The sequence below is a fragment of the Microtus pennsylvanicus genome, chromosome Y (assembly GCF_037038515.1).
Source record: "Microtus pennsylvanicus isolate mMicPen1 chromosome Y, mMicPen1.hap1, whole genome shotgun sequence".
Lineage (NCBI taxonomy): Eukaryota > Metazoa > Chordata > Mammalia > Rodentia > Cricetidae > Microtus > Microtus pennsylvanicus.
In genome coordinates, this window is record NC_134602.1 from 793,900 (window position 1) to 817,331 (window position 23,432).

A 23,432-nucleotide genomic window follows, 5' to 3' on the forward strand; every position below is an offset into this window, starting at 1 on the left:
AGTGTCTACTTATAACAATTCTCAACCTTCGAGGAGGTACCACTGGGCCGTCCTCCCCCAGGATATGTTAAATAGCCCCTCCCTGTGCCAATATTTTGTGAACCAACCATTGCAAATAATACACAAGAAATTTCCCAAATCTATTGTATACCATTACATGGACGACATATTGCTATCCGATTCAAACATAGATACCTTGAACAGACTGTTTAAGAAATACAGATATTTTTACCTAAATGGGGATTGCAAATCGCTCCTGAAAAGTTTCAGAAGGGAGATTCTGTTAATTATTTAGGTTATAAAATAGGTTTGCAAAAAAATAAGACACAAAAGGCACAAATTAGGAGAGATCACCTACGGACTCTTAATGACTTTCAAAGACTGTTAGGAGACATTTCCAGTCTACGACCAGCTATTGGAATAACACCTTATCTAATAATTCATTTGAACAAAACCTTGGATGGTGATAAAGATTTAAACAGTCCCAGAGAATTAACAGCTGAAGCAGAAAAGGAACTGACAATGATTGAGGAGAAATTACAACAGGCACATGTGGACAGAGTGAATCCAGAGCTCAATTGTATTCTCATCATATTACCATCAAAAATTTCTCCTACAGGAATTTTAATGCAGAGATGATATTATTTTGGAATGGATCTTTTTACCACATAAACCAAGTGAGAAACTGAAAACTTATGTGGAAAAAGTCTCTGAGTTAATTATAAAAGGCAAGCTGAGACTTTGTCAACTAGCAGGCATAGACCCAGCAGAAATTATAGTGCCTTTCACTGCTGATGTACTAAAGAAATTATGGGAAGATAATGAACCATGGCAAAGAGCTTGTGCTAATTTTTTGGGAGACATTAATAACAACTATCCAAAAAAGCAAGCAGCTTAACTTCATAAAGAGAACTTCTTGGATCCTTCCTTGAATTGTCCGTGATGCTCCAATAACTGGAACCTGTACATTCTATACAGTTGCCAATAAATCAGGGAAGGCAGGTTTCAAATCAGAAGACTTGGGTAAGGTGGAACAAAGTCCTTATGATTCTGTCCAGAAGGCAGAATTATATGCCATTCTTATGGTGCTAAGAGATTTTAAAGAACCTATTAATATAGTTACTGATTCACAATACACAGAGTTATTTTACATATTGAAACTGCTGAATTTATACCTGATGATACAGAACTAACCTCATTGTTTATCCAGGTACAAGATTTGATCAGGAACAGGCTTTGCCCTATATACATAACACAATCCGATCCCATACGGGTCTGCCAGGTCCTCTAGCACAAGGTAATGCAGAAATTGATCAATTATTGATTGGCAGTGTGCTACAAGCCTCTGAATTTCATAAAAAAAATCATGTTAATAGCAAAAGTTTGAAGAAAGAGTTTTCTATTACATGGCAACAAGCTAAGGAGATTATGAAGAAATGCCCTACCTGCTCTTTCTATAACCAAACACCACTGCCAGCAGGGGCTAATCCGAGAGGCACCCATAGGAATGAAATCTGGCGCATGGATGTGTTCCACTTTGCAGAATTTGGCAAATTAAAATATGTTCATCACACCACCATTGACACTTATTCAGGTTTTCAGTGGGCAACTGCTTTAAGTTCAGAAAAAGCTGATTCAGTAATCACTCATTTATTAGAAGTCATGGCTATCATGGGTATACCTACACAAATAAAGACAGATAATGGTCCTGCTTATGTTTTAGGAAAATGAAACTGTTTTTTGATTATTACAATATCAAGCATGTTACAGGTATACCATACAATCCTACAGGTCAAGCAGTCATAGAAAGATCAAATCGAACTATAAAGGATAAGTTGAACAAACAGAAAGGGGTGGAAAACACCCCCAGAAATAGGCTACATAATGCTTTGTTAACCTTGAATTTTCTCAACGCTAATGAGAAGGGAAGGACGGCTGCAGAAAGACATTGGATAATGGAAAAGTCTACTGAACTAAATCAACCAGTTTATTTCAAGGATGTGCTGACCTCACAATGGAAGCCAGGAGATGTGCTGCATTGGGGAAGGGGTTTTGCTCTTATCTCCACAGGTGAGGAAAAATTGTGGATACCGTCAAAATTAATAAAGGTTCGGTTTGAAGAAGAGAAGCCACTTGGAAAAGATAAATAACAATTCAATCACAAGGATGGCAAGCATACTGAGGGTAGTAAGGTTTACAGATCGGTTGGGGGCAGGGTTCTTTTCTTATCTCCACAGGAAAATACTCATCTTCAATGAATTTAAGGGATCCTGAATATTTAATTACTGATGGATGGAAAATAGTTACGACCCACTAAGTATCAACAACAAAATTCTATACATACTGTAAGTATTGATTTTTTATATATATATTTATATGTTTTATTGGACACTTCTTTATGTGTAGAGCTGGTTTTGGAGTTGGACTATGGCTCAGTCCCTCTTCAATTCCAAGCCTGTTGATAAGAGATATTTCAGAGTTTCTGTCTCAAGTCAGGAGCCATGAAATGGGACAGAATAAGAATAATTATATACTTGATAAACTTTCTTTGCCTTCCCTCACATCTGTGTCTTTCTTTATATGTCAGTATATGTCCTTGTTGTTAATGTTTTAATTTCCCATAACAAGCAACATATTTTCCTACAGTAATCTTTGAAGTTTCCATGATGAAGATGGGGCCCCACAACATCAACTCAATCTGGTTTTTATGATGTCACAATTTTTTCTTAAGCGCTAATATTAGACCTGTTTTTTGGTACCAACTGCAGGAGACAATTTCGAATGATGCACATTTTTGACAACACTCTGGCCGGACCTTCTCAAAACGCTCAGAGACTAGTTATAATTTTCTTAGGTCAAAGGTTAATTTGGGAATTTTACCATCATTTGCTTTCACAGGGGCCCCTAAGAAGAACGTCGCCCCCATGTCAGCTAGAAGCAACCTAAGAGGATGACGTCCCCTCTCCCAACAGAGTTTGCCCACAGGGTTAGGGACATCTTTTAGTGGTTGGTTTAGGGGTGAGGGGATGGGGAGATATTGTATGGAATTAGGAGTATATTCAAAAAAAGGGGGGGATTAACTGGTTTGATGGGATAATTGGTATTTGTGATTTACTGTTTTTAGAAAATTATATTGGTACTGTTTCTTGTATATCGATATATTGAATATTGAATGTGAGTGTTCCTACCTCTATTTTTGTATAAGAGTATGCTTATATTGTATGGATACATCTATCATATCACAATGTACATTTCTACCTCTGGTACTATTTATGTAATAACATTGTTTACATTTGATAAGTAATGACATTGTTTACAGGTGAAGATCATTGTCTTCATATATTGCACAGTTGTTTATTCTCTTAGTTTTCAAATTAGATAGGTATTGAGAATTATATGTTTGTCATATTTATTTTTAGGTTAATCAGGTCTTTTAGATACATAGAGATTATATTTAGTATAGATAGTATAATCGTCAGCCTCTTTGAAGAGCTGTAGAAAATGGCCTTTAACCTAACCTAGAATTCTGTGCCAACGAGACACAATCACTCCTGGCAACACCACTCTACTCCCGAGAGAACGTTGAGCACCAAAGACACTCCACTGGGAGCTGTCTTCTTGGCAGAACTGGCCTTTGGGTTAAGAAAATATGACTAAAATATGAAACAGGATTGTCTTATCTTGCCAAGACAGGGTAGGATAATTCTAAGAAAGTTTCTTGCATTTGATGTTAGGCCTTAGCCAAAGTTGGTTGACTCAACATTGCAAACGAGACTTTGGGTGATTGCCCAGGTAGTCAGTTGTCTCTGTCATTTGTTGCACATTTTGGATATCTCTCATTTGTTAAGTAATACTTATTCCCTTCTCAGATCTTTGATGGAGTTGAAGATTATTTAATTGTAGTTACTCTCTACATTATTTGGACTCCTTGAGATAGAATGTCTAGCAAAACTTTTGTTCTCAATATTGTTTGTTATATTTATCATTTGTTATTATTGATTATAGTTATATTTGGTTTGGTTCTGTCTTATTTAGACAAAAAGGGGAGATGCAGGGTTAAGCCAGCCCCTTTAGATGGCGGGTTTGCCTAGGGCGAATGCGTACCGATAAATGGTCGCATGGGAGGCGACTCCGCCCTTTCTTTCCTACCTCCTGGGCTACGCAGGAACCTAGGTTCTGTAAGTTTATCATTAAAGTTGTAAATATTCTTTTATATCTGCATTGCATTTATTTACGCTGATACACAGGTAGACCAGGTCTAAACGAGCATGTGATCAAACTGGACTCTCTGATTGTGGCTAACAATAGGGCTGACAGAGAAGCCACTGATAAAGGCACTGGGACCTATTTTTTGGCATTTTTCTGGCTTTTGGGACCCTAGCTTATATGGATGCACAGCTCCCTAGGCCTGGATGTAGGGGGGGAGGGCCTTGGACTTCCCATAGGGCAGAGTTCCCTGCCCTCTCTCAAGCAGGGAGGGGGAGGGAGGAGGGGGTGTGAAGGGAGAGGAAGAGGATTGGGAGGAGGGGAAAAAGTGCAAATATTTGAAAGAAAAAAAGTTTTATTAAAGATAGTTAAAGGATGACCTGTAACAAGGCTGCATTCACGAATACAAGCTGAAAGAACTAAGATATAAAATGTAAAAGGCATTAATGAGGGGATTGAAGTTGTTTGAAACCTTATAGCTGGAAGCCTGAAAACTGTTTCCTAAATTGTATTGATGTGCCAAGCGAAGAGTCATACAGTCCCACTCTAAGTTACAGGTTACAAACCTTGGAGCTATCAATTATGTCTCAAAAAAGTAAGACAGAAAGTGATGATAAAGGCACATGACATCATCCGTAGATCTTCACATACATACACATACCTAACACATGTGTATACACATACACACACACACTCACAAAACTAATGTTTTTGCTACAGTATAAATCATGTTTCAAAATAAGTTGATCAAAGATTAATAATCTATAATTACAAGGTAAATTATCATTACAAAAGTGTAATGCTTTTTTTGCAAAGTTTCTATAGTACCAGAACTCATTCCTTCAACAGAACTAATTCAGAAATGAATAGTATATAAAATGAATAGCCTATAAAAAGGTGTGTAATAAAAAATATCTTGAATTTTGCAGGCAAATGGATGGAGTTAGAAAACATCATTTTGAGTGAGGTAACCCAGATCCAGAAAGACAATTATCATATGTACTCACTCATAAGTAGGTTTTTTTTGTTTTGTTTTGTTTTTTATTTTTTTTAATTGAGAAAAGGAAAAAAAAAAAGAACAAGTTTCCACCTCGTTTTTAAACATAAAGCAAATCAGCCTACAAATCACAATCCCAGAGAACCTAGACAACAATGAGGACCCTAAGAAAGACATACATAGATCTAATCTACATGGAAGTAGAAAAAGACAAGATCTCCTGAGTAAATTGGGAGCATGCGGACCTTGGGTGAGGGCTGAAGGGGAGGGAGAAGCAGGGAGTAGAACAGAGAAAAATATAGAGCTCAATAAAAATCAATAGAATTTAAAAAAAGGAGAGAAGTTGGCTTTACAAATGAGGAAGTGCAGGTAGTATACATGGAAGCATGCAAAACAGCTGCAGAACTCTGATACAAAGTTATATGGGGTTGTAAGCTACCCAATGTGGGCACTGGCAACTCCAGTCTTCTGTTGACCATTTGAGCCATCTTTTCCATCTCTGAAATAATTTTCTTCTTAAAGAATAATGTAGAAGGGACCTCAGATGGTCAAAGAGATGTCTTGAATTTTGGCTTGATTTTGTAGCTTTTCCACTTCGTTTTGGTTTGAACTGCTGGGGCTCAGGACTCACTCCAAATCCATAGTTCCCTGGTCACTTTATTTAACACTTCTCTTCCATTTTCTATCTAGGAAATTTGGTAGACTTACCTTACATATCAACCGTTATTTTGCAGCATAATTTACTCTAGTCTTTCTCCTGTTTCCTCCATGCTAAAACCATTCTTCACATTTAATTTCAGAACCTACTTTTTTTGCTTTGTTTCAAAGGACTACCAAAAGTATTAAACACTCTTTGCAGATATTTATTAAATAATATTTCCTTTTTCTGATTATTTTTGTTGTTGTTGGAGACAAGATCTTACTAGGTAACCCAGGCTAGCTTTGAACTTCTAATTCTCATGTTGACCTCTGAATGTTGGGATTATAATCATGTTCTATATACTGCATATATTTATTTTTAACAAATATTTTTCTTCATTATTTGAGAATTTGGAAAAATATGTGTAATAATTCTGAGTTGGGCTGCTCCCTTAATGGAAAATTTGCAGTTAATACATTAGAGAGATTTCTCAATTCTTTCACCACATATTTCCAATCAATAACACGCTGTGGTTATTTTGAGAATCAGAGGTCTTCTTTCACATTTGTGGGTACATAAAAACAAAAATTTGAAAAACATTATGCAGCCTTAGAATAATTAACTTCTATTTCAACTAAGAATTTTTAAAAAGTTCATTAACAAATGAATATTCAGCTTTTCCAGCAGTATTTATTAAAAAGGCTGTCTTTTCTCTAAAAATGTAATTTTTTGGCATCTTCGTAAGAAATCAAGAGTTTGTAGCTTTTGTGGGAGTATGTCTGGATCTCTCATTCTTTTCCATGGATATACATGTCTCTTTTTGTTCATGTACTATGCTAATTTGGCACTATGATTCTGAAATACCTTAAAGTCAGGTCTAGTGATATCTCCTAACTTATCCTTTTTTCTTGGGATTTAATTCTGTAAAACATGTCATTGTGATTTGTTTGGTATTACAAAGAATCTAGAGATTGTTTTTGGCAAGGTAGTTATTTTTACAATATTGATTATTTAAACTTATGAGCATAGTAACCATTTCATAGTTCCTTTAATTTATCTCTTTACCATTTAAATGTTCTCAGCATACAAGTTTTTAACTTCCTTGGTTTGGTTTCTTGAAAAACATGCATGTACTGATTTATTTTGTGGAAACTGTGAATGGGATCGTTTTCAATATCCTAGTATAGAGATATTTGCTTACCTTTATTTATTTCAGCTCTATCTAATCACAACTGGAAAATAAAATCAGCCTATATACCTACCAACTGATGAACTGATAATCAAAATGTGAATTCATTTCTGCTATATATAAAAGTACACTATTGTATTTACAGGAAAAGGAAAAGAGCTTGGAAAAAAAACAGTGATTTAACCTATATTCAAACATAGCATGTTCTTAGTCATATGGATATCCTAGCTTTGGATCCTTATAACGCTATGTTTAACTTTTTGGGAACTGTAGAAACTCAGAAAATAGAATAGGTTCCATGAGAAGAATTGGCTCTACAATAGAGGATAGAGAAACTAACAAAAACCATACAATATAAAAGGGAATGGAGGACTAATGAGATCAGAGAATGAAATATGTTGAGTTGAGGAAAGGTGAAACTAAAAGGTTTGGATGAAAATGATATAAAGAAATATTACTTGAAAACAAACAATTTTGTAACTAATATATAAAGAAATTAAAACTGATTTGAGGAGCATAATTATATTTAATAATAAACCTGGCTTGATGATAAACTGGTTGCAGAAAAAAGGGGCTTTAGTGTGAACAAAATGACTCTTATCAGTAAGAATAGAAAAAAGAGCCAGAGAGTGATGGGACACACCTTTAATTCCAGCACTGGGGAGGCAGAGAAAGCAGATTTGTGAGTTCAAGGCCAGCCTGGTCTACTCTAAAACTACAGAGGAACCCTGTCTTGAAAACCAAAAACAAAACAACAACAACAACAAAACAGAATAGAAAAGATTGACAATATTTGATAATTGAAAGAAATTAAGAAAAATAGAATTGATGGATAGTGTTATATTCTACTGACTTAACCTTTACAATGAAATATCACAGCCATTGAATTAAATAAGAATGAAGAGTAACCCGAGGAGAGAAAATAAGTTGTTAAAATTATAGGACTCAAAAGAAACCAAATCAAGAAATAAAGTCATTACAAGCTCACCAAAACAATGTTCTAAAAGAGAAAGTAAGCGGGGTTATTTTATTTGACAGTTACTAGGGAAACTGCAGAATATAAATCATTGTTAAATCCAGAAACAAACTCTGTTGATTCCCATAGTTGCAATTCTTTTCAACCTTGGTTTTCTAATCCCCTACTTCAAGAAGTCCAAGTCAGGTCCAATTTCAAAACACACGTTTATTTTAACAGAAGAAAGAAAATTAAAAGAAAACTAGAATAAATTTGCATACTGTATTTTTTTCATTAAGAAGTAGTTACAACATACAATATATTTTCTCACAATGTGAACTAAAGAGAAAAAAGTAAGAGATAAAATAAAAAATATGAAATAAAAGGCTTATTTTAATAAGTACATGATCTGGCCATTACATAGAGAAGAGTGAAGCATTTAAAAATAAAGAAGTTTAATAAACTTTAAAATTTTCAAATTTTACTTTTCTCTCTGTAGCTCAGGACATCACGTTTTGTATGGTAGTCATAGGAATATTGCTGACAGAATTTTGGGAAAGCACACAGGGCATAGTTTTTAGGAAATGAGCTGTAAATGCATTAGGAGTAAGGACACAATAATGTGTAGACAAGCTCTAGATAAGAAATAAATACTTCTTTAGGTACTGAAGGAATTAAAGGCAAAGAAAGGTATGAAAGGCAGTGAAACTGAGGGAAGGTAAGGGAATAACAGAAAGGAGAGAAAAGGGAGAAAAGAAAGAAGGAAAGAACAAGGAAAGGAGTAACAAGAATTAGGAAAGAATGGGGAAAATCACTTTTCCTAATGTTATAATTCCTGTTGATGAAAATAAGATAGGTGTAGCAAAGGAGTTATGGAAGAAAAAGAAGATGAAGGACTTATATCCTTCTTCTGTACACTACTCATGTGCTCTTTTAAGATATGTGTATGTTCTGTAGGGCATGACAAAAACACATTTTCTCCACATGTTGCCTCTTGAAACTGTTTTTCCTTAGGCTTAATCCTTGAACTTCTGGCTCTTTTTGATTCTAGCTCTTTTTGAGAAAGATCCTCACCCTTTCTACTCAAATCCACCTTTTGCCTCCGCTGTTGACGCCTTTCTGGTGTCTGTTCCTGTGACCGATTCTCTGGGTTCTCAGGCTTCTCAAGCTATAATACACAGACAAGCAAAAATATGTTGTATATAGTTCATGTTTGTACTGCTACCAACAACTGTCCATGACCCATCTCCTTACCTCTAGAAGTGTGTGAATCCGCTCTAAGTTAGGATTCTGCCCAGCTTGCAGCAGCTGCCAAATGCTATAGTTCTCATCTAAGGTCACTTCAAGTAGATCTCCCTCCATCATAAGCTCCTCTAGGGGGGCCCGGGTGGCTTCCGGCAGTTCCAATACAGGACCAGTTAATTGTGATAATAGTGAAGGCAGCAGTTCCTCATCTGGAGGGTTAGTGGACAGCTCTTTTAGAGTCAGACCTTGAAAAAGCTGAGGACAGGACAGAAATCATTTGGTGGTATCTAATCAATAGTCTACTAACACCTAGACTTACCTCTTTTATATAAAGTTTCCTTTAGAAAAGACTTCTCTGGACTTATCAGTCTATCTTCATTTAGTACCAACTCCTCTTCCTGAAGACAGAAGGAATGGATTACTTTAATAAAACTGAAAAATCAGACTGTGGAAAATCAAATTTTATCCATTCTTTATAGAAAACAATAGGAAGTGATTCTCAACCTTCCTAATGCTGTGTACAGCCCTTTAATACAGTTCCTCATGTGGCGACCCCCAACAATAAATGTTATCTGTCATTTTGCTACGATTATGAGTCATAATGTAAATATCCAATATGCAATATATGTAATAGGTGGGGTCAAGACCCACAGATTAACAACCATTGATACAGAATTTAAGAATCCAGAATGATGCAGAACAAGGGAGGGAGACTGACCTAAAAACCATTAGTAAGAGTAGATCTTTAAGGATAGAGACTAGCCTACAGAAATTTAAATGTTAAGAAGTTAGTTGAGCAGCTTACCTTAAGGATATCCTTGCCAGTACTGTTCCTGACAGAGTCAGAGGCAAGGTCTGAAGAAGAGGTAGGAGTCTTCTCATGTCTCAATTTATTCTGTAGCTGTTGGCGGACTTTGGCTAGCTGTTCCAATAAAGCGGTCACATCCTCAGAAGCTAGAGCCTGTCTGGCACGGCCTTGCCAACCAATGGCTCTCTCTGTTAGGCACTGCAGGGCCTCACCCTCAGGTAGCCTCACAGGCAGTCTCTGTAGTCCTACCAGCAATGACAGGATGGTCTCTAGACGTGGACGCCTTGAACGCATGCACAATGGGCATAGGAATTTAGTATTCCATTCCCACCAAGCTAGCAGCTGAGATGATGTAGGACTGGCCCTTAGGGAACTGAGCAGGCGTGGTACTGTAACACATTGTCCATGAAACCAGTCTTGACAGAGGTCACACTGCAGAACTTCCACCCCTGCAGGAACCTTCCCACATATACAGATGGAGGTCGCAGAGGCAGTGGTTGATGAGGACATTGGATTGGGTTTGGCTGAGTTAATGTGTCGCAACTGCAAGATGCCTTCCTTTTCTTTTGCTTCTCCTTCCTTGAAGGCCATGATCTATTGAACCCAGGACAGGGTGAAAGCTGTTGAGCACCTCATCCTCTCTGGATTACCCTCTTTATGCTATTCCCAAATTAAAATAATAGGCTTGGTGATTTCCGCTTATAGGTAACCAATTCAGACTACATAATCATTTTCTTTTCAGAGAGATACCTACAAACCAAATTTTCTGCATGTCAAGCTGCTTACCACAGATCCTGGGTCCCTGAGGTCCTGTGCAGACAGCCCCAGCAATTCTGTGTCGTATTTGTATAACCCCATCTCCTTTTCCATCCACCGACTGCGCTTTGTGCTAATGGAACCAACATCTGCACATGGGCAGAGAACCTATTACCAGACAGAAGGAAGGGGTATTACTGTTCATTTTCCCGAGATGCCCCCAAAATTTATGTTCTTTTATGAGCTTTTTCACAATACACAGAAGACACTGTGGTATAATGTACTAGACCTTACCTCCAACAGTGTGTAGCAAGAATTCTTCTTGAGAAAAGTCTTAGAAGCTTTCTCTTTCCAGGAGTGTGCTGTCAGCACCTGATTTTCCAGTTGTCTCAGTTCTTCTAGCTCCACAGGTAAATCACGACCCACAGCTACTAGGCCCTCCAAATCATCCAAGCAGGGGTAATGATCGCCATTCTGAAATAGGCACAATTAAATTATGTCATTTAATTTTATGTATAATTATGTTTAGATTTGTTGAGTAAAGTTGTATATATTCTACTCTATATCTAACCATAGTGCTGATGAAATGAAGATATACTCTGAAAAAAGAAAAAAATTACAAACTACATTTTACAAAATTCTTCCCTTTCTGTCTCAGAATCAAAAATTCAATGAGGCTATCAACTTGCTTTTTCACCCTTGTTTTGGTTAACTCTTTGTGGGTTTGGACTCTTTTCTCCTCTTCTTGTTCTTATCCTGATAACCTTAACTTCCTCAATGATCTAACTTCCCATGTTCAATTTTTCCCATAACCCAACTATGTGGAAAACTAAAATAAAATGGTTTCTCTTTATTTGCAGTGTTAGACAGAAAAGTAAGAAACATGGTCCTCACTTGAATCTCATTCACATCAGCAATCCAAGCCTGTGCCTTAGTCAGAGCTTCCTTGAGAGACTGGATATTAGGCAAGTAGACAGGAATGTTTTCTGCCTCACGTATTATAACTTCCAAAGTGGCTGGAGTATGTTTTTGCCTAAAAATAATTGGGAAAAAGAAAATTATATTTAATATTATATTGCTTTATGTGTACTTTTTTGTCCTAGTTTCCTTTGCTACCAGTTTAGGCAGTAAAAGTTTTGATAAATCAAGTGAACAATGATACTGGAAGTCTCAGTAAGGATACAGTGGTTACCTGTATATTACATTAATGATGTTGATAATCTGAGAACTCAGCCAAAGAATACACTGGCAGTTTTTGGTTTAAAGTATTGTTAAGATTTCCCGTAGGCTCAAGACCTGTCTACTCTCAGGTACTTGGTTACTTTAGAAGTGTCATGTATGGGGATTGTGCTCTAAATTCACATAAAATGTGGTTGGTTACACCTATAACATTTGTGCTGCTACTGTACCACACTGTCTTGCAGGGAGTTGGTAGGTGAGTAATATTGATTACCACTCTCCTCAAGTAGAGTGAAGAGGACCTAACTAGCACATGAATATAATTGGTATGGGGTAAAGTTTCTAGGTGGGCACCTGATCAATGTTTTTCTGTTGAATTATGTAAGCACATAGTATTTTCAGCAAGGTTATGGAGAGTAACCAATAGTTTTGGTCAAAGTATATGATTTGGGGGTTGGGGAACTATAGGACCCTTTGGCTGCTGAAACAAGATAAAACCCATTTCTGGCATTGCAGGCTTCAATTGGTATTCATACAATTGTCCTGATAGGGCACTATGGGAAAAGTTCTACTATTATTCTACTAAAGGAACAATATCAATAACATGACCCCCAATAACACTGTGTTATACCCATATATCAACTGTCATCATCAAAGTTTCTTATTGCAGTAGATGGGAATTAACATAGACTCACAAATAGACTAATGAATAAAATAAGAATTTCTGAAATTCTAAATTTCTAAAATAAGCACTTAGCTCCAAATGGAATTATTTCAAAAAGGCCCTCTTCTCCAAAGTTTCCTCCTCTTCTAGAGGAGGAATAATTTTAAGAGCCAGAGATACTAGATGATTCCAAGGGAAGTAGCTTCTAGACACAACTACACTGGTACATATATAGAGTATACACACGACATGCACAGAGTGAAATCAGAGAAAAATCCGAGTGCTAAGAGGTGAAATAGACAAAAATAACCTCCCTTAACCCGAAGGCTGTTTGCAATTAATGTGCTGGGAGAGGGAGGATTAGTTTTCTCCCATAAAGAGTCATTGGCCATACTCCAGCACAGGTTCCATACTCAAGTGTATTCTAACACAAAATGGACTTCTGGTTTGGTTATGTGTGTTTTGCTATTTTTCATTTTATTGGTTTTCTTATTTTAAGTTTGATGTTTTATTTTCTTTTTGGTTTTCTGTCTTTTTTAGAAATGGAAAAAGAAGATATAAAATTGAGTATGTAAGGAAGTAGAGAGGTCCAGGACGGAAAAAAAATATGATTTATTTAAAAAAATTTTAAATAAAAATTAATAAAAACCTGAAAGACTGGCATGGCATGTTACATACATAAGACTAGGTTAACCTGGTATGCTTTAGGTAGAGGTATGAAGCCCAAAATAATGCACAGAAATTATACTCTGAAGCTTACCTAGCTTCCAAGCAGAAATGGGCCTTTTCCTCCCAACGTTCTGCAATAGTCAGCAGTTCTTGTAGCTCTGCTCGAGCTTTATTCACAGAAGGGCTGGAGGGTACCTTGGTTCCTGTAACTAAAAGCTTCTTCATGATGACCAGAGAGTGCTTCTGGGCTGAAGGAGATAGGGCTTGCTTCACTTGATCTAGCCATTGTATCTGTTCTATCATTTCCTGAAGCTGATGAGCTTCGGGGACTTCTACGCAAAGCTGTTGACCCTTTTCCAACAGAGACTGAAGTAGTTCTGAATTATAAGGCACTGAAATTAGAGCCTCACGGGTCTGAATTTGGTATGCCTCCACCTGTTGCAGGACATCCTACAAAAAGTTAAAAAATGAAAATTTTAGCAATCTAGACACTCAATACATGACCATCTACTAGTAGAGATTCTCACTATTTTATCGTCACCCTTAATCATTTTTCCCTTTGAAATATTCTATTATTTGAGGTGCTTTATTAGAATATCCCACATACCCTTTAATAATCTGAAAATTAAATTTTCAGGGATTACTTAATACAATTAGCACTGGGGAAGGTCCCTTGAAACCGAGACAGGAAAAACTTCTAATAGTTTCATTGTACAACAATAAGAGCCAGACTTTCATGTGTCAGTAGTTTTAATATATGCTTAGTTCATTGACCTTTCCAGCTTGAAAAAATCACTGTTGGACCTACTCAGACTACTACACAGCTTGTAAGTAAATACTTTAGAGAGTCTTGTTGTGTTTCTGTAGAGAGGCTTGACAAATGTAGACACTCTGTGTTCAAGGTAAATTTATTCTTTCACCAAATTCTTGCTGACTGTAACTAAAATAAGATTCAGTTTATACTACACACACAAAAAGGGGTGTAAGTACTTTGTTTAGAATCAGATTCTTTTTATTTTATTTTAATTTTCTAAACAGAGTATCTCTGTAGCTTTGAGCCTGTCCTGCAGCTAGCTCTTATAGGCCAGGCTGGCCTCGAACTCAGAGAGAGAGAGATCCACCTGCCTCTCCTCCCAAGTGCTTGGATTAAAGGCATGTGCCATGCCACCATACTCAGTGAGTAATCAGGTTCTTACAATTCCTTTATTACTTGGGATTCCCTCATGTATCTCCTTTTAACACTAATTCCATTATTTCATGCCCCTCTTCACCTTAACTTCATTAATCTGATGTATGGCACAGGGCAGAGTATCCATCTGTTTGAGAAGAACCTGTAGCTCAGTCAGGGTGAGTTGTGGAGCTTCTAACCTGTAGGAGGAAAGGAGGATGTATTTAGTAAATCTGCTAATGCCTTCCTTACTGTAAAAACAATAAGAATTTGAACTTTGTATTTTTCCTCCCTATTATACCCCCAAAAGTTCATCTTCTGAAAATCAGAAGCAGAGAGACAAATAAAGATGAAAACAGGGATCAAAAAATCTTTGTAGAGATCAAATAAAGATGTAAAAATAAACGATGAATGAAATATGGGAAGGTTCTGAGCAACATCAAAAAACCTAGAATATGTATTATAGATATAGAAAAGTACCATTCTGTAAAAGGCATAAAATACATTTTATGTAAAATCATGCAAGTTTTCCAATTCTTGGAAGAGATGCTTATCCATGTACAAAAGGTCTGCAGAACAGCAAATAAGACAAAAAAGAAACTCCACTGATATGCTATGATTAAACATAAGAAATAAAGAAAAATTACAAGAAACAGAAAACAAGTCAAATTAAATAAAAGGCAGGTCCAGCAGAACAAAACCTTATTCAATGGAAACTTTTAAAGTAAGAAAGGTATAGTCTAAATTCTAAAAGATTATAGTTGCCAACCTAGACTATTATAGTAAAAAACTCTACTAAAATTGAAGGAGATGGTACCCTCACCACCACTCTACTCCATACTCAGGCTTCCCACATCCTTCTCCAGTGTCTAGCCTGAATGCTATCTTTTTTCCCCAAACCTGACCAGATTCAGTGTGGGTACCACAGCCAGTGTCCTGGTCTTTTCTAGCCACTCATATTTATGCTATAACCAACCTCCAAGTTTCTGAAAGGTCCCACAGCCAGTGCTCCAGCCTGTTCTGAGCACCCCAACCTTCATCTCAGTCAAGCTCTAGACTTCTGCCAGGAACCACCCTCCATGCAACCACTACTCACAGGTCCCTTCTTTTTTCCTCCAACACCTCATTAGGTATCCAGACTTTCTACATCCTTCTCTAGGATCTAACCTGGTGAGTACCCTGACTACCCTATCAGTGCCTTCCCCACAGCTGACTAGAGTTAGCCTGGGTCCTACAAGCAGGGTGTCTGCCTAGTCTGGCCTTTCTTGCCTTCACTGCAAAATAGAGATGGCCTTGCACCAGGTTCCCCCTACTTATCCCCTAACCTGCCGACTCTCAGACCATATCCAATCTTTCCTCCCAGAGATGTACTGCCACACTCCAGCTTGGAAGAGTAAGCACATCCTGTACACAAGACCAATCTCCTCAGTCTACGTGACGTCATCCTGCCCCCCAAGTCACTTCCAACCTCTAGACTTAAACCCTACCCAAACTGTCTCTTCTTCCTCATGCTGTATTTTATCTGCAGCAAATTCAGAACTAACAAATGAAGTCCATAACAAATGAAGGCCACAGGCTATGATTGTGTTGCAAGAATACCAACAACGTTAAAGATCAGGTCAGAACCCTTCCTCCAAAAGGTACCCATCTGGTAAAATGCTGCCACAAAGAACTTAAAGGAATAGCTATAAACCTTCTCATAGAATTCAAGAAAGTTGCAGCAAAACAAGATGAAAAAAAAAAATTAAAGTGTCTTGTATTCAACAACAAAACTCCAAGATAGTCAGTGACTATGGAATAATTTAGGTTGTCCCCTGGTCTCCATATGTGTTACTTGCTTACTTACACACACACACATACACACACACACACACACACACACACACACACACAAACATATTTTACCTAAAGACTCAGGCAAAAATGAGCTGTAGATAAATTCTGATCCTAACAAATTGCAAGATTTACTATCATATAGGGTATCTTTTGTTTTCACTGCCATGTATGGTAAGGTATTGAAATATATTCTAAAATTCCTAGTTCAGATTGCACTATTTTCTATTATATTCTAATTCTTCACAAAACATTTGCCCAGTATTAAGTTTCTTCTTTTTAAAATTAAAAACTTTAAAAATTTTATGTGAGTCTGATTGAGAGTATATGCCATATGTGTGGGGATACATGTCGAAACCAGATGTGTCATATCTCCTGGAGTTAAGAGGCACTTAGAAGTTATTCCAATGAGACCTGACTCAGGACATCTGGAAAAGCTCTCTTAAAATGAGTCATCATCTCTCTAGACCAGAGATCCTTCTACTTAAAAGAAAACTATTTAGTTTTGAATTCCAGCTGGCTAAATACTACATACAAATTGTTGCTACAAGAATTCCATTTTAGGAGTTGCTGAGGAATCTCATCAGGACGGGTAAGTGTGTGCTATCCAGGGGCGGACTGTCCCGGAAGAGAGCACAAACCCCCTCCCCCAGCTCCTTCTGCAGGGCTGTCTTTCTCTCCCACGATCCAGCACCCCCAGCACCCCTCCCCAACCCTGCCCTGCTGTATGCTAGGACCAGTGCTCAAGTACAGTTTTAAGTTCCTAAACTAAGGCGACCCACCCAGAGCGGTGAGTGCCTGCCTACCGGGCAGACCTCAGGGTCCCCTGTAAGGGAGCCGGGCACCTTCAGCTCTGGCGCCAGGCTTCCTGTGCGCTCCTGGATACCATCCCCCCCTTGCTCCATTCATCCTGTTGGCCCTGGATCATTGGGCTACTGGCGGCCCTGCTTAGTTGCTGAGGAATCTCATCAGGACGGGTGAGTGTGTGCTATCCAGGGGCGGACTGTCCCGGAAGAGAGCACAAACCCCCTCCCCCAGCTCCTTCTGCAGGGCTGTCTTTCTCTCCCATGATCCAGCCCCCCCAGCACCCCTCCCCAACCCTGCCCTGCTGTATGCTAGGACCAGTGCTCAAGTACAGTTTTAAGCTCCTAAACTAAGGCGACCCACCCAGAGCGGTGAGTGCCTGCCTACCGGGCAGACCTCAGGGTCCCCTGTAAGGGAGCCGGGCACCTTCAGCTCTGGCGCCAGGCTTCCTGCGCGCTCCTGGATACCATCCCCCCCCTTGCTCCAATCATCCTGTTGGCCCTGGATCATTGGGCTACTGGCGGCCCTGCTTAGTTGCTGAGGAATCTCATCAGGACAGGTGAGTGTGTGCTATCCAGGGGCGGACTGTCCCGGAAGAGAGCACAAACCCCCTCCCCCAGCTCCTTCTGCAGGGCTGTCTTTCTCTCCCACGATCCAGCACCCCCAGCACCCCTCCCCAACCCTGCCCTGCTGTATGCTAGGACCAGTGCTCAAGTACAGTTTTAAGCTCCTAAACTAAGGCGACCCACCCAGAGCGGTGAGTGCCTGCTTACCGGGCAGACCTCAGGGTCCCCTGTAAGGGAGCCGGGCACCTTCAGCTCTGGCGCCAGGCTTCCGGCGCGCTCCTGGATACCATCCCCCCCTTGCTCCATTCATCCTGTTGGCCCTGGATCATTGGGCTACTGGCGGCCCTGCTTAGTTGCTGAGGAATCCCATCAGGACGGGTGAGTGTGTGCTATCCAGGGGCGGGAACGGTTCCTACTTCTACACTGAAGAGATATACCCAGAGAGTAAATCACAGCAAAGACGGGACCAAGAGACCAGGCCTCTCCTGGCTCCATTTGAAGGAAGAGATGGGAAGGCGTCAATACAAGAATTCCTCCAACAACCTGAAAGGCAACATGACACCACCAGAAACCAGAGATCCCGAAATAAGAAGAATTGTACACCCTACTCCTGAAGAAATAGAAGAAATCGACTCAAAAGTTAACTATATGAAAATAATAGAGGACTTTAAACAGGAGGTGAAAAACTGCCATAAACAATTAGAGATTACAAACAAAAAGGTAGAGGAAATGAATAAATCGCTCAAAGACACGCAAGAAAACCAAGAGAAACAAGAAAAAGCAATCAAACAGGTTAGGGAAGCGGTTCAAGACATGAAGAATGAAATGGAAGCAATGAAGAAAGCACAAACCGAAGGAAGAATGGAGATGGAAAATCTGGGTAAACGAACAGGAATGACAGAGACAGGTACTAACAACAGATTACAAGAGATAGAAGAGAGAATATCAGACACTGAAGATACCATAGAGAAAATAAACACACTGATCAAAGAAAACAGCAAAACCAACAAATTCTCATCACAAAACATTCAGGAAATTTGGGACACAATAAAAAGACCAAACCTAAGAATAATTGGAGTAGAAGAAGGAGAAGAAGTGCAGCTCAACGGTACAGAAAATATACTTAATAAAATTATAGAAGAAAACTTTCCCAACCTGAAGAAAGAGGTACCTATGAAGGTTCAAGAAGCATACAGAACACCAAATAGGCTGGATCAAAAGAAAACATCCCCTCGCCATATAATAATCAAAACACAAAATATACAGAATAAAGAAAGAATATTAAGAGCCGCAAAGGAAAAAGGCCAACTTACTTATAAAGGTAAACCTATCAGACTTACACCTGACTTCTCTATGGAAACCATGAAAGCCAGAAGGTCCTGGATAGATGTACTGCAAAAACTAAGAGATCATGGATGCAAGCCCAGACTACTATATCCAGCCAAGCTTTCGTTCACTATAAATGGAGAAAACAAAATTTTCCAGGATAAAAACAAATGTAAACAATACGTAGCCACAAATCCAGCCTTACAGAAAATTATAGAAGGAAAATCACTAACCAATGAGTCCAACAATGCCCACAATAACTCAGTCATCTAGAGACCTCTCACCAGCGCATCTCAAAGAAGGGAAACACACAAACCCTACTACTAAAAAAGTGACCGGAGTTAACAACCACTGGTCATTAATATCACTTAATGTCAATGGGCTCAACTCACCTATAAAAAGGCACAGACTAAGGGATTGGATTCGAAAACAGGATCCAACATTCTGCTGTCTACATGAAACACACCTCAACCACAAAGACAGGCACCTACTCAGAGTAAAGGGCTGGGAAAAGGCCTATCAAGCAAATGGACCTAAGAAACAAGCAGGTGTGGCCATACTAATTTCTAACAAAGTGGACTTCAAACTTAAATCAATCAGAAGAGATGGAGAGGGACATTTTATACTCATAACAGGAACAATTCATCAGGATGAAGTCTCAATTCTGAATATCTACGCCCCTAATATAAAAGCACCCACGTATGTAAAAGAAACATTACTAAAACTCAAGGCAGCCATCAAACCACACACACTAATAGTTGGAGACTTCAACACTCCTCTCTCACCAATGGACAGGTCAATCAAACAGAAACCTAACAGAGAAATTAGAGAATTAATGGAGGTAATGAAGCAAATGGACTTAACAGACATCTATAGATTATTCCACCCGAACAGGAAAGAATATACCTTCTTCTCTGCAGCTCATGGAACCTTCTCGAAAATTGACCACATACTCGGTAGCAAAGCTAACTTACACAGTTACAAAAAAATTTTAGTAACCACCTGCGTCTTATCAGATCACCATGGATTAAAGTTAGAATTCAACAACAATGCTACCCCCAGAAAGCCTACAAACTCATGGAAACTGAACAGTCAACTACTGAACCATACCTGGATTAAGGAAGAAATAAAGAAAGAAATTAAAGTCTTCCTTGAATTCAATGAAAATAAAGAAAAAACATACTCAAACTTATGGGACACTATGAAAGCAGTGCTAAGAGGAAAGTTCATCGCACTAAGTGCCCACTTAAAGAAAACAGAGAAAGCACATATTGAAGACTTAACAGCCCACCTGAAAGCTCTAGAAAAAAAAGAAGCAGACTCACCTAGGAGGAGTAGAAGATTGGAAATAATCAAACTGAGGGCTGAAATCAACAAAATAGAAACACAGAAAACAGTCCAAAGAATCAATGAAACAAAAAGCTGGTTCCTGGAGAAAATCAACAAGATTGATAAACCCCTATCCAAACTAATCAAACGGCAGAGAGAGAACACGCAAATTAATAAGATCAGGAATGAAAAGGGGGACATAACCACAAACACAGAGGAAATTCAGAGAGTCATTAGATCTTACTACAAAAGCTTGTATGCCACTAAACTGGAAAATGTAAAAGAAATGGACACTTTTTTAGATAAATACCATTTACCAAAATTAAACCAGGACCAGGTGAACAATCTAAACAGACCTGTAAGTCGCAAAGAATTAGAAGCTGTTATCAAAAACCTCCCTACCAAAAAAAGCCCAGGGCCAGATGGGTTCAATGCGGAATTCTACCAGAACTTCCAAGAAGACCTAATTCCTATTCTCCTCAATGTATTCCACAATATAGAAACAGAAGGGTCACTACCAAATTCCTTTTATGAAGCTACAGTTACTCTGATACCAAAACCACACAAAGACCCAACCAGGAAAGAGAATTACAGGCCGATCTCACTCATGAATATCGACGCAAAAATCCTCAACAAAATACTGGCAAACCGAATCCAAGAACACATCCGAAAAATTATACATTATGATCAAGTAGGCTTCATTCCTGAGATGCAGGGCTGGTTCAACATACGAAAATCTATCAATGTAATCCAGCATATAGACAAACTGAAAGAAAAAAACCATATGATCATTTCATTAGATGCTGAAAAAGCATTTGACAAAATTCAACATCCATTTATGTTAAAAGTCTTGGAGAGATTAGGGATACAAGGGTCATACCTAAATATAATAAAAGCTATATACAGCAAACCGACAGCTAACATCAAATTAAACGGAGAGAAACTCAAAGCCATCCCGCTTAACTCAGGAACACGACAAGGCTGTCCACTTTCACCATACCTCTTCAATATAGTGCTGGAAGTTTTAGCAATAGCAATAAGACAACATAATGGGATCAAGGGGATTCGAATTGGAAAGGAAGAAGTTAAACTTTCGTTATTCGCAGATGATATGATAGTGTACATAAGCGACCCCCAAAACTCCACCAAAGAACTTTTACAGCTGATAAACAGCTTTAGTAATGTGGCAGGATACAAGATCAACTCCAAAAAATCAGTCGCCCTCTTATACACAAAGGATATGGAAGCAGAGAGGGAAATCAGAGAAGCTTCTCCATTCACGATAGCCACAAACAGCATAAAATATCTTGGGGTAAATCTAACCAAGGAAGTGAAAGATCTATTTGATAAGAACTTTAAGGCATTGAAGAAAGAAATTGAGGAGGATACCAAAAAGTGGATGGACATCCCTTGCTCTTGGATTGGGAGGATCAACATAGTAAAAATGGCAATTCTACCAAAGGCAATTTATAGATTCAATGCAATCCCCATCAAGATCCCATCAAAATTCTTCACAGATCTGGAGAGGACAATAATCAACTTTATATGGAAAAACAAAAAACCCAGGATAGCCAAAACAATCCTATAAAATAAAGGATTGTCTGGAGGCATTACCATCCCTGACTTCAAACTCTATTACAGAGCTACAGTAATGAAAACAGGGTGGTACTGGCATAAAAACAGAGAAGTCGACCAATGGAATCGTATAGAAGACCCGGATTTGATCCCACAAACCTATGAACACCTCATTTTCGATAAAGGAGCTAAAAGTATACAATGGAAGAAAGAAAGCATCTTCAACAAATGGTGCTGGCACAACTGGATGTCAACCTGTAGAAGAATGAAAATAGACCCATATCTATCACCGTGCACAAAACTCAAGTCCAAATGGATTAAAGACCTCAATATCAGCCCGATAACACTGAACCTGATAGAAGAGAAAGTGGGAAATACCCTACAACAGATGGGCACAGGTGATCGCTTCTTAGGTATAACCCCAGAAGCACAGACATTAAGGGCAACATTGAATAAATGGGACCTACTAAAACTGAGAAGCTTCTGTAAAGCAAAGGACACTGTCACTAAGACACAAAGGCAACCTACTGACTGGGAGAAGATCTTCACCAACCCCACAACAGACAAAGGTCTGATCTCCAAAATATATAGAGAACTCAAGAAACTAGACTTTAAAAGGCTAATTAACCCAATTAAAAAATGGGGCACTGAACTGAACAGAGAATTCTCAACAGAAGAAGTTCAAATGGCCAAAAGACACTTAAGGTCATGCTCAACCTCCTTAGCGATCAGGGAAATGCAAATCAAAACAACTTTGAGATATCATCTTACACCTGTCAGAATGGCTAAAGTCAAAAACACCAAGGATAGCCTTTGCTGGAGAGGCTGTGGAGGAAGGGGTACACTCATCCATTGCTGGTGGGAATGCAATCTTGTGCAACCACTGTGGAAGTCAGTGTTTCGGTTTCTCAGGAAATTCGGGATCAACCTACCCCTCGACCCAGCAATACCACTCTTGGGAATTTACCCAAGAGATGCTGTATCATATGTCAAAAGCATTTGTTCAACTATGTTCATAGCAGTATTATTTGTAATAGCCAGAACCTGGAAACAACCTAAATGCCCTTCAATGGAAGAATGGATGAAGAAAGTATGGAATATATACACATTAGAGTACTACGCTGCGGTAAAAAACAATGACTTCTCGCATTTTGCATGCAAATGGGTGGAAATAGAAAACACTATCCTGAGTGAGGTATCCCAGACCCAAAAAGACGAACATGGGATGTACTCACTCATAATTGGTTTCTAGCCATAAATAGGGGCCACGGAGTCTACAATAGGCGAATCTAAAGAAGCTAAGTAAGAAGGTGAACCCAAGGAAAAACATATAGTTATCCTCTTGGATAAGGGAAGTATACAAAATTGCCGGGGAGAAAAGTGGGATGTTGGGGGTGGGGTGGGATGGGGGTAAGGGGAGATGGGGAGAGAAAAGGTAGAAGGAAAGGAGGGGGGACTTGGGGAAACAGGAGGATCGGGATAAAGGAAGGTTGGATAGGGGAGCACGGAACCCCATTTCTTAG

The 23,432-nt window shown here is 38.7% G+C and overlaps 1 protein-coding gene across 3 annotated transcripts in view; it reads right to left on the reverse strand.

The window, feature by feature from the left end:
* Positions 1-8,195: 8,195 nt before the first annotated feature.
* Positions 8,196-23,432, reverse strand: part of LOC142842038 (lysine-specific demethylase 5D) — a 50,180-nt gene continuing 34,943 nt past the window's right edge. For all 3 annotated transcript variants that reach the window (XM_075959019.1, XM_075959018.1, XM_075959021.1), the window contains 9 exons: positions 14,580-14,676; positions 13,400-13,758; positions 11,691-11,829; positions 11,091-11,270; positions 10,827-10,964; positions 10,038-10,634; positions 9,552-9,630; positions 9,242-9,441; positions 8,196-9,155 (listed from right to left, as the gene is read on the reverse strand). In XM_075959019.1, the coding sequence (XP_075815134.1) occupies positions 8,814-9,155; positions 9,242-9,441; positions 9,552-9,630; positions 10,038-10,634; positions 10,827-10,964; positions 11,091-11,270; positions 11,691-11,829; positions 13,400-13,758; positions 14,580-14,676 (2,131 nt within the window). In that variant the 3' untranslated portion in view covers positions 8,196-8,813. The remainder of the gene's footprint in view (positions 9,156-9,241; positions 9,442-9,551; positions 9,631-10,037; positions 10,635-10,826; positions 10,965-11,090; positions 11,271-11,690; positions 11,830-13,399; positions 13,759-14,579; positions 14,677-23,432) is intronic.